This window comes from Hemitrygon akajei, chromosome 8 (assembly GCF_048418815.1).
Source record: "Hemitrygon akajei chromosome 8, sHemAka1.3, whole genome shotgun sequence".
NCBI lineage: Eukaryota > Metazoa > Chordata > Chondrichthyes > Myliobatiformes > Dasyatidae > Hemitrygon > Hemitrygon akajei.
Window position 1 is genome coordinate 123,044,711 of NC_133131.1, and position 12,475 is coordinate 123,057,185.

Here is a 12,475-nt window from a genome sequence, read left to right on the forward strand (position 1 = left end):
AGTGTGATTGTATTAGAAAATATTCAGTAACATTGATCAACACACAGAAAATGCTGGAGGAACTCAGCAGACCAGGCAGCATCTATGGAAAAAAGTACAGTCAACGTTTTGGGCCGAAACCCTTCGGCAGAACTGGAGGAAAAAAGATGAGAAGTAGATTTAAAAGGTGGGAGAGAGAAGAGAGAAACACAAGGTGGTAGGTGAAACCAGGAGGGGGAGGGATGAATTAACTAGCTGGGAAGTTGATTGGTGATAAAGATACAGGGCTGGAGAAGGGGGAGTCTGTAGGTGGGGATAGAAGGCCAAGGAAGAACGAAAAGGGGGGATAAGCACCAGAGGGAGGTGATGAGCAGGCAGGAAGATAAGGTGAGAGAGGGAAAAGGGGATGGCAACTGGTGAAGGAGAGAGGAGGGGTGGGCCATTATTGTAAGTTTGAGAAATCGATATTCATGCATTTGGTGGGAGGCTACCCTAACAGAACTGTGCTCAGTTTTGGTTGCCTCACTACAGGAAGGATGTGGAAGCCATATAAAGGGTGCAGAGGAGATTTACAGGGATGTTGCCTGGATTGGGGAGCATGCCTTATAAGAAAAAGTTGAGTGAACTCAGCCTTTCCTCCTTGGAGCGACGGAGAATGAGAGGTGACCTGATAGAGGTGTATAAGATGATGAGAGGCATTGATTGTGTGGATAGTCAGAGGCTTTCTCCCAGGGCTGAAACGGTTGCTAACAGAGGACACAGGTTTAAGGTGCAGAGGAGATGTCAGGGGTAAGTTTTTTTACTCAGAGAGTGGTGAGTGCATGGAATGGGCTGCCGGCAACAGTGGTGGAGGTGGATATGATAGGGTCTTTTAAGAGACTTTTGGATAGGTACATGGAGCTCAGTAAAATAGAGGGCTATAGGTAAGCCTAGTAATTTATAAGGCAGGGACATGTTCAGCACAACTTTGTGGGCTGAAGGGCCTGTATTGTGCTGTAGGTTTTCTATGTTTCCATGTTTCTAATATAAGGTGTTGTTCCTCCCACCTGTGTGTGGCCTCATCACAACAGTAGAGGACGCCATGGATTGCCATATCAGAATGGGAATGGGAACTGGAATTAAAATGGGTAGGCACTGGAAGATCCCACAACTTCTGGCAGAATATTGATCAACTGTTTGCTAGTAGAGACCAACAATTGCTCCATAAATGTAACAGAATAAATGAGGTAAAAATATTGTAGCAACCACATTATTAATTGTACTTGCAGTTTGCCAAAATGCCCAGGATAATAACAACCTTCCAATACAGTTTTATTTCAGACTGGAACAAAAACAAATTACTGGAGAAACTCAGTAGGTCAGGCAACCTCTGTGAAGACAGAGGGATAGTCAATGTTTCAGGTCAATGCTCTGCATCATAGCTGATATGGGGTCTCAACCAGAAATGCCAACTATACCTCTGTTTCCGCAGATGTTTCCAGACCTGCTGAGTTCCCACAGTAGTTTGAGTTTCTCCTCCAGATTCCAGCATCTGTAATCTATTGTGTCTCTTTTTATTCTAGACTGCTTGCAATAATAGGCAAGTGAGAGAACAAAAAGGGATAATGTTCACCAGGAACTATTTTATTCACATCCTGAAATTCCTACTTTCAGCCAGATTTTCTGACTCTTTCCTGAGCATGGAACTATCATATAGTTTTCTGTTCTGTGTGCAGACCAATTGGGAAACATTGAACTTTAGAGTATGGTGTTATTAGACTTCGCAGTAATTTCAGCCTCTCATTTATTTGCTCCGTTGGAAAGCTCCCCTGGGTGAACGGTGGTGATTTCTTCTTTGACTTTTCTCTCCATTTTACTGCATTTGAGACAGTAACCATGGAAACCACACTTTGCTAAGGTGTACATTGTTTCTGCTCACTAACATCTCAGTTGAGTATAACCTGATAACCTACTAATTTTATCTCTGCAGGATGCTGGAAAGGAGAAGGCCATAGCAAAAGCTCTTGAAGACCTGAAAGCCAATTTCTACTGTGAACTATGTGACAAGCAATATCACAAGCATCAGGAATTTGATAATCACATCAATTCCTACGACCATGCTCACAAACAGGTTGGTGACAGATTGTTCCATTTTAAGTTCACTGCAAGTTTTTGCATTCTGTGGAAGTTTGCTTGCGTCAAGAGAGGTGTCCATGGAAAAGGTATTAATTAAACAGAAGAATACCAGCTTAGTTTGCAGCTGCCAAATCATTACCACAGTTGAATATATTTTAATTGCAGCCATATGGATTGCAGATCAGAATTAAATAGTGGTTATATTTAGGTGGGAAATCAGTTATTGCCTCCAACCAATTCTTGGTGAACTGTTAGAAACTGGCGTCTGCTGCTGTTTATTAGAAACAAATTTTGATCCAGTTTAGCAACTTGGCTATCATACTCTTGCTGGAAACTACATAATAAATATAATCAATTCATTAATCAAGTAATTGATCTGCATTTGAAAAGTAAGAAAATTATCAGTGTTGACAGCCCAAAAAAATTCAAAGTTCTGTGTAGACATCCCAAGTTAATTTAAGGGTACTTGGAGGCTGTTTCCTTTTTGGGGTTCAACATTGAGCTTCCTATAGATCACAAACTTGTGACAATTCCTACATCGTTATACTAGGGAATCTTTCAACCAAACTGGCACCCTGTCACACCTGTGAGGTATAAAGATGATTAATTTAAAGTGCTTTAAATTTTCCATAATAACTGTTTTAAATAGGTTGATTTGTGGTTATTGATCTGTGGCTATGGTTATTGGTAATGATGGATACTATAAGCTATTAGCCCTTTGCACAATGGCTAAGTATTGGGATCAGTCAACTCAGTTCTGGATCATTGATCCAGAGAAATGAGTTCAATTCCTAGCATGGCACCAGAAGAATTTAAATCTGTCTTTTTTTTTAAAGAAAAAGCTTGTCTTTTTTAACATGAAACCATCAAAGTGCTGGTCTAAGAATGAAAATTGCCATGCACAGATTAAAAGAAATCTGAAGAAGTCCTAGAAATCAAAATCGGTGTCAGGTTTGGGAATTCAGATCTGGTGAAAGGTCTAAGATTATGTTGGATTTTCAAGAGGATCTAGTCTGCATGTTTATTTCAATATTTTATGTTTTAAATAAGTTTTAAAGTCTTAAATATTCCTGTGCTCATATGTGATTTAGTCATCTTTATTTGCTTTTAAAATTACACTATTTATTTCAGTTTTACCCATTTAACTGTCACAGAATATTAAAGATATGCAAAAATCCATGGCAGCTTAGACACAAGGCAATATTCCATCCGCAGCCTTAGTGTCAGCCAAAGCTTTTCAGAGATGAGGACCCTCCAATGCACCCAACACGGCCTGGTGGATTTAAATCATGAATGGGGCAAAAGTCAGAATGAGAATTCAGGAGATGTGGGTGGTGATTCTAGGTAGCAAGCCAAGTCCAGTCTGAGGTGGCGCAGTGTATTAGTATGGTTATTTTTTAAAATATTTTTCATGTTGACATTGAATATATTTGACAGATTTTAACAGCAGATTAAACCTGGAGACCAATATAACTGACCATCACAGCATTCTGTTGGTCAGGTCTGATTTAGATTCTGCTGTGCAAAGTCATTTATGACTGGAATGGTTAGCACATTGGCACCTGCTCAACAAGTTACTAATAAAATTTCACATCAGCTAGGTGCAAACCTTCAAGGTAGGACTCACTGGTGCACTGATATGTAAGACCAGAAGACCAAAGTTCAAAGTAAATTGTATTATCAAAGTAAATATATGTCACCACATTCAACCCTAAGATTTATTTTCTGCAGGCATGCTCAGCAAATTCATAGAATAGTAACTGTAACAGGAACAATGAAAGTTCAACCAGAGTGCATAAGGTTAACAAACTGTGCAAATGCAAATATAAATAAAGAGAACATGAGATATTGAGAAAAAGAGTCCTTAAAGTGAGACCATTTGTTATGGGAATATCTCATTGAATGGGCAAGTGAGTGTAGTTAAATTATTTTGTTCGAGAGCCTGATGGTTGAGGGGTAGCGATTGTTCTTGAACCTGATGGTGAGAGTCCTGAGGTTCTTGTACCTTCTAATGATGGCAGCTGCGAGAAAAGAGCATGGCCTGGGTGGTGGTGATCTCTAATTATTGAAGCTGCTTTCCTAAAATCAGAATCAGAATGTTTCAACTAGATGTGCTCAATGGTTGGTATTTCCATATCGGGCTGTAATGCTGCCATTCATTACACTCTCCACTACAAAACTGTAGAAGTCTGTCGAAGTTTCAGATGTTATACTGAATCTCCAAAGACTCCTTAGGAAGTAGAGGTGCTGTAATGCTTTCTTTGTAATTGCACTTACGTGCTGGTCCCAGGACAGATCCTCTCAAATAGGAATTTAAAGTTGCTGACCTTCTCCACCTGTGACCTCCAATGAGGACTGGCTCTGGTTTCCCTCTCCTGAAGTCTACAGTAAGTTCCTTGGTCTTGCTATCATTGAGTAAGAAGTTGTTATGACACCACTTAGCTGAATTTTCATTCTCCCTCCTGTATGTTGATTCATAACCACCTTTGATTCTGCCTACAACAGTGGTGTCATCAGCAAACTTGAATGTGGTATTGGAGCAGTGCCTAGCTGCACAGTCATAGGTGTAAAGTGAGTAGAGCAGGGGACTAATCACACAGACCTGTAATGCATCTGTGCTGATGGAGATCATGGAGGAGATACTGTTGCCAATAAAAAAAACTGTCAGGTCTACAAGTGAGGACATCCAGGATCCAATTGCACAAGGAGATATTGAGGCCAAGATCTTGGAGCTTATTGATTAGTTTTGAAGGTATCATGGTTTTGAATGCTGAGCTGTAGTCAATAAAGAGTGTCCTCATGTATGCATCTTTGCTGTCCAGATTTTCCAGGATTGAGTGAAGAGACAATGAAAATGGCATCTGCTGTGGTCTGATGCTCTGATAGGCAAATTAGAGTGGATCCAAGTTTCCTCTCAGGCAGGAGTTGATACGTTTCATCACCAGCTTCTCAAAACACTTCATCACAGTGGATGTAAGTGCAACTGGGCAATATCCATTGAGGCAGGTCACCACGCTCATTTTGGGCAGTGTGTTCCACACACTATCAAAACAAGACTTAAGGAAATCATTGAACACACCAGCCAGTTGGTCAACACATGCCTTTAGTACATGGCCAGGAACACTGTCCAGTCTGGACACTTTCTGTGGATTCACCCTCCTGAAGGCAGCTCACACGTCAGCTTCAGATACTGACATCAAAGGGTCATCGAGTGATGAGGGGGTTTGCAATGGTTCTTCCATGTTCTGACAGTCAAAGCAAGGAAGACAAAAGAGCAGAATTAGCCCATTCAGACCATCAGGTCTGATCTACCATTTACCATTTCATCACGACTGAGCTATCATTTCATCACTACTGATCTACCATTTCATCATGCCTGATCCATTTCTCTGCCTTCTCCCATAACCTTTCATGTCACTATCAGAATCAGAATTAGGTTTATTATCAACGGCCTGTGACATGAAATTTGTTTGAAAGAAGGTGTTCCTGAATCGCTGAGTATGTGCCTTCAGGCTTCTGTACCTCCTACCTGATGGTAACAGTGAGAAAAGGGCATGCCTTGGGTGCTGGAGGTCCTTAATAATGGATGCTGCCTTTCTGAGACACTGCTCCTTGAAGATGTCCTGGGTACTTTGTAGGCTAGTACCCAAGATGGAGCTGACTAAATTTACAATGCTTTCCAGCTTCTTTCAGTCCTGTGCAGTAGCCACCCCACCCCCCATACCAGACAGTGATGCAGCCTGTCAGAATGCTCTCTATGGTACATCTATAGAAATTTTTGAGTGTATTTGTTGACATACCAAATCTCTTCAAACTCCTAATAAAGGATAGCTGCTGATTTGCCTTCTTTATAGCTGCATCAATATGTTGGGACCAAGTTAGATCCTCAGAGATCTTGACACCCAGGAACTTGAAACTGATCACTCTCTCCACTTCTAATCTCTCTATGAGGATTAACTAATCAAGAACATATCAACCTCTGCCTTAAATACACCCAGTGACCTGGCCTCCACAGCCATCTATGGCAATGAATTCCATAGATTCACCACCCTCTGGTGAAATAAATTCTTCTTCATCTCCGTTCTAAATAGATATCCCTCCATTCTGAGGCTGTGCCCTCTGGTCCTCGACCTCCCCACCATAGGAAACATTCTCTCCACATCCATTCTATTTTGCTTTTCAACATAATAACATAAGAAATAGGAGCAGGAGTGGAGCATCTGGTCCATCAAGCCAGCTCCACCATTCAATAAGATCATGGCTGATCTGGCCATGGACTCATCTCCATCTATCTGCCTTTCCCCATAACCCTTAATTCCCCTACTATGCAAAAATCTATCCAACCTTGTCTTAAATATATTTACTGAGGTAGCCTCCACTGATTCATTGGGCAGAAAATTCCACAGATTCACCACTCTCTGGGAAAAGCAGCTCCTTTTCATCTCCATCCTAAATCTACTCCCCTGAACCTTGAGGCTATGTTCCTTAGTTTTAGTCTCACCTACAGTAGCAACAACTTACCTGTCTCTATCTTATCTATCCCTTTCATCATTTTATATGTTTCTATAAGATCTCCTCTCTTTCTTCTGAATTCCTGTGAGTACAATCACAGGCAACTCAATCTCTCCTCATAGTCTAACCCCCTCATCTCTGGAATCAACCTGGTGAACCTCCTCTGCACTGCCTCCAAAGCCGGTATATCCTTCTTTAAGTAAGGAGACCAGAACTATATGCTGTACTCCAGCTGTGGCCTCACCAGAACCTTCTACAGTTGCAGCATAACCTCCCTGCTCTTAACTTCAATCCCTCTTGCAATGAAGGCCAACATTCCATTTGCCTTCTTGATAGCCTGCTGCAATTTTTTACCATTTAACTAATAATCTGCTCTTTCATTTTTCCTTCCACAATGGAAGACCTCCATTGTACCAACACTGTACTCCATCTGCCAGACCCTTGTCCACTCACTTAACCTATCTATATCTCTCTGCAGATTCTCCATATCTTCTGCACAATTTGCTTTTCCACTCAATTTAGCATAATCAGCAAACTTAGATACACTACACTTGGTCCCCTCTTCCAGATCATTAATGTATATCGTGAACATTTGCGGGCCCAGCACCGACCCCCATGGCTCACCAGTGATTGCCAACCAGAGTAACACCAATGTGTCCCAACTCTCTGCTATCTATTAGTTAACCAATTTTCTATCCATGCTAATACATCACCTCTGTGCATCCTTATCTTTTGGATAATTCTTTTATGTAGTACCTTATCGAATGCCTTCTGGAAATCCAAGTAAATAACGTCCATCTGTTCCCCTCTATCCACTGCGCTCATTATATCCTCAAGGGACTCCAGTAACATTCAATAGGTTTCAATGAGATCCCCCTTCATTCTTCTAAATTCCAGCAAGTACAGGCCCAGGGCCATCAATCACTCCTCATACAATAACTTTTTCATTCCTGGTATCATTCCTGTCAACCTCCACTGAACCCTCTGCAACGTCTGCACATCCCTTCTTAAGCAAAACTGCACACAATACTCCAAGTGAAGCCTCACCAGTGCCTTATAACGCCTCAGCATTACATCTTCGATTTTATATTCTAGTGCTCTCAAAATGAATGCTCACGTTGAATTTGCCCTCCTTACCACTGACTCAACTTGCAAATTAACCTTGAGGGAATCCTGCACAAGAACTCTCAAGTCCCTTTGAACATTGAATTTTTGAATTTTCTCCTCATTTAGAATATAGTCTGTGTTTTTATTCCTTCTATTAAAGTGCATGACCATACACTTCCCAACACGATATTTCATCTTCCACATCTTTGCCCATTTTCCAAATCTGTTTAGGTCATTCTGCAGCCTCTTCACTTCCTCAACACTATCTGTCCCTCCACCTATCTTCTTGGCCACAAAGCCATTAATTCCATCACCCAAATCATTGACATACAACATAAGAAGATGTGGTCCCAACACCAACCTCTGTGCAGCACCACTATTCACTGACAGCCAATCAGAAAAGTCTCCCTTTATTCCCACTTTTTGCCTCCTGCCAATTGGCCAATGCTCTATCGATGTTGGTATCTTTCCTGTTAAACCATAGGCTCTTGTTAAGTGGCCTCATGTGCGCAACTTGCCAAAGGCCTTCTGAAAATCCAAGTACACAACATCCAATGATTCTCCTTTGCCTATTCTGTTTCTAATTTCCTCAAAGAATTGCAACAGATTTATCAGGCAAATCTTCCTTTAGGAAACCATGGTGACTTTGGCTTATTTTATCATGTAAATTCAAGTATCCCAAAACCACATCCCTAACAATTGACTGCAACATTTTACCAACCACTGAGGTTCAGCTAACTGGCCTCTAATTTCCTTTTTTCTGCCTCCCCCCCCCCCTTTAAAGAATGGAGCAACATTTGCAATTTTCCAGTTCTCCGGAACTATTCCAAAATCTAATGTATCTTGAAAGGTCATTACTAATGCCTCAACAATCTCCTCAGCTACCTTTTATCAGAACCCTTGGGTGTCCAACTGGTCCACCTTCAGACCTTTCAGTTTTGCAAACCACTTCTCCCTTGTAATAACAACTGCACTCACTTCTGCCCCTGTCACTTCTGGCATTTTGCTAATGGCTTCCATCGTGAAGACTGACGCATGATACTTATTCAGTTTGTACATCATTTCCTTGTTCTCCATTACTACCTCTCCAGCATCATTTTCCAGCGGTCCAATATCTACTTTCACCTCTCTTTTACACTTCGGAGAAACCTACTGTATACTCTTTGATATTATCGCCTCGCTTACCTTCATATCTCATCTTTTCCTCTCTTGTGGCTTTTTAGTTGCCTTCCGTTGGTTTTTAAAAAATTACCAATCTAACTTCCCATTAATTTTTGCTCTATTATATGCCCTTCTTTTTGCTTTTATGTTGGCTTTGACCCATTGCCAGCCACAGCTTTGCATCCTGCCTTTAGAAGACTTCCGCTTTGTGATGCATCAATCCTGTGCCTTCTGAATTGCACATAGCGAGTTCCTTGCTGTCAGAGTAAAGACACTCGCTTTGAGCTCCTTCCTATTTCCTGTAATAGTAATTGTAGGTAGAATTTACCTGAGCTGCAACAGCACACAAGTTTTACCTCTGCATAATTTACAGCCCCCTAAATCTGGATTGTTTGTTGGGTAAGTGTTTCTCCCATATCTACCTCTATTTAATATGGGTTAGAAAAGAATTACCATCTGATTCCATGCTGATCTACCTTTCACTGAGTTGAGAGTTTACACTACCGTAGATTTCGCACTACAGAGCGCACCTGATTAAAAACCGCTGGCTCTAATTTTAGAAATAAAATCAATTTTGTACTTGTACAAGCCGCACCGGATTTTAGGCCGCACCGGATTTTCGGCCGCAGGTGTCCCACGTTGTAATATGAGATATTTACACAGAAAGATATTACACGTGAGGATTTTTTAACTTTTAATTAAATCCATATGGTAACATAAACAAATACATATTGCAAATGCTTTTTTTCGAACCGTGCCTGTAACGCGGCTACTTTTAAATATACGTTGCGTATACTTTTTTACTGAACAACATTCCAATATCTCCTAACGACTGGTAAAAAATACATATACTGCAGCCTACCAGGAAAAGTTATTGATCGCCTTTAACTTAAAAGCAGCGTTTTGGCTCCGCCGCTCCGCCGCTCGCCCCCCACCTTCCCGTTTATCGCAAACCGGTATTTTTCCCACAAGACGCGGCGAAACCGGGTGTGACGTCATAGCATCCCGGGATGTAGTACAGAAAACAAATGTAGTTAAAATACTTCTAACTTTAACTAACAAATGAATTACTAAGCGAAAATATTATAAACTAAATAACTGCCATAAAGGCAGCACAATGCTTTTCTTCGAGTGTTTTCCATGTTGATGAGGGTGAGTACAAATGACTGATTTACAATCATTTAATTGTGAAAGTGCGCTTGATTTATCGTACAATTTCATTGGACCTCTGTGAACTACTCATCAATTTTATTGGTCTACTGTTACGAGGCAAAATGTTTTTGGCGGCATGAAAAAAAATCATGCATTAGCCGCACCGTAGTAAAGGCCGCAGTGTTCAAAGCTGTTCAAAATGTGGGAAAAAAGTAGCGGCTTATAATCCGACATCTACGGTAGTTTCCAAGTATTGTGTAACACTACTCTCTCTCTCTCTCTCTCAGGGGTCAATCTGTGAACAAGTTGATGAGGTGCATCCTCTGCTCTTTGATTCTGTCACCATTTCTTAATTGCCTCAGTGGTGAACACACAGATGTCTCTTGGTGACTAAGCATATCACTCTTCCGTGACCACTGTAACAATGTAACTGCCCAGTTCTCTCAACCCAAGTGCTACCGCCTATTTTTCCAGCTCCTCTCATTTGCAACTAGGGTTTCATGACCTCCCTCTTTGGCCGTTTGGGAATTTAAACAACTTACTCTTTGTCTTTCTTGAATCATATCTCAGCTTTACATTGAAACTAACAGTGAGTCTGCCCACTATTCAATATAGTCAAGGGTGATCACCATTCTCAATATATATTCTTGCCTCTTCTACATATTGGTGGAAATTGCTGGGTAATTCCAACTACAGCAGTGAGAGATTGGTAATGTCCTTGAACACTCCTGCCAGTTGGTTGGCAGAGGTTTTCAGTATCCTACCAGGTACACCATCAAGGCCTGATGCCTTGCCAGTGTTCACTCTCTTGAAAGATATTCTGAAGTCAGCTTCTGAAACAGAATCAGGGGGTCGCCAGATGCTATAGGAATTCACACAGGTGTAGTTTTATTCTCCCTTTTAAAGCATGCATAAAACATGTTGAGTTCATCTGGGATTAAAGCATCACAGATATTCATGATATTAGGTTTCAGCTTGTAGAAAGTGATGGCATTCAAACCCTGTCAGAACCGACGTGCATCCGCTTGCATCTCTAAATTCTGTTGGTCATACGTGGATATCTTGTATAGTTTTGTTCTTGAACCTGATGGTGTGGGACTTTAAACTTTAGTACCTTCTCGCTGAAGGTAACTATGACAAGATAGCGTGGCCCGGATTGAGAGGCTCCTTGATTATAGACATCGCAATTTTTCAGACAGAGCCAGCATTCACACCCTGTTCTGTAGATATTCACAGCAGAATAAAATATTCTTCCTTCATTCATTCTGAATAACCCTGTCAGAATTTTGTATGTTTCTATTAGTTATGTTTAATGTTTGATTATAAACCCAGTCAGTCTAATTTCCTTTTGTATGGCAATGCCAGGAATAAGTCCAGTAGAGATCAAAGCCTGCACACAGAACTGCAGGTGTTCTCTCAACAAGGCCTTATTGCAGCAAGACTCTCCTAAATTTCAGAGTTTGTAGGCCCATGTTCTCATAGGATAATATCATGGGGATCTTTGCTGCACTGCCTTGAACACAAATATATGCTTATTTAAATAAGGCAAACAAAACTGTACGTAAGATAGCAAGAGTGTTTTCACTTAAGTCCTGGGTGGTTGTGCAGTTTCAGAAAGACTTCACAATCTTATACCCCACCACCCTTGCAGTAAAGGTCAGTACTCTATTTGCATCTTTAAGTTTCTTGTTGTATATCAGTGCTTATGTACAAGTATACATATATCTCTGAGCATTATCTAATTGCCTCATACTATTTAGATATATCTACTGTGTTCTTAATTTATTTATTGAGATACAGTGTGAAATAGACCCTTCCGGCCCATCGAGCCAGGCCACCCAGCAATACCCTAGCCAAATCATGTCAAAATTTAAAATAACCAATTAACCTACCAATGTCCTTGGACGGTGGGAGGAAACCCATGCAGGCACAAGGAGAATGTACAAACTACTTACAGGCAACAGCGGAAGTTGAACCCAGGTCTACCCATTCAATTGACGAACTCATTACCCTATATTTTTCACTTCATTACCCATGCACTTAATCTGTAGCTCTCTGATATCCTCTGAACTTTCTTTCCCCTCCTTGTGTTGTTAGAAAACAGCACCAAATCATAACTAATCATTCATGTACTGTAAATAACTGAGGATTCAGCACTGATCCTTGAAGGAGCCCACTAGTTACAGGTTGCCAACTTGAAAATGATCTATCTCCACTCTGCTTTCTGTTCCTTAAACAACCCTCTATCTTCACTAATATATTACCTCAAACCCATGAACTCTACTGCCTGACAGCATCCTGCTCTCCAGGCATTTAAATCAAGTAGTATGGTGTTGCAAGTGATTTCCATCACTGATTTGTATGGTAGTTTTGACACTGCACCAGATTTACACACCCGTGCAGTATTAAACCAAGCTCTGCAAGAGTATTGCCTCAAGGGAGTCACAAC

At 41.0% G+C, this 12,475-nt stretch overlaps 1 protein-coding gene across 6 annotated transcripts in view; it reads left to right on the plus strand.

The window, feature by feature from the left end:
* The window catches only part of znf804b (zinc finger protein 804B), a 969,027-nt gene that overhangs the window by 733,358 nt on the left and 223,194 nt on the right, over positions 1-12,475 (plus strand). For all 6 annotated transcript variants that reach the window (XM_073054519.1, XM_073054515.1, XM_073054521.1 and 3 more), the window contains one exon: positions 1,949-2,089. In XM_073054519.1, coding sequence (XP_072910620.1) covers positions 1,949-2,089 — 141 coding nt within the window. The remainder of the gene's footprint in view (positions 1-1,948; positions 2,090-12,475) is intronic.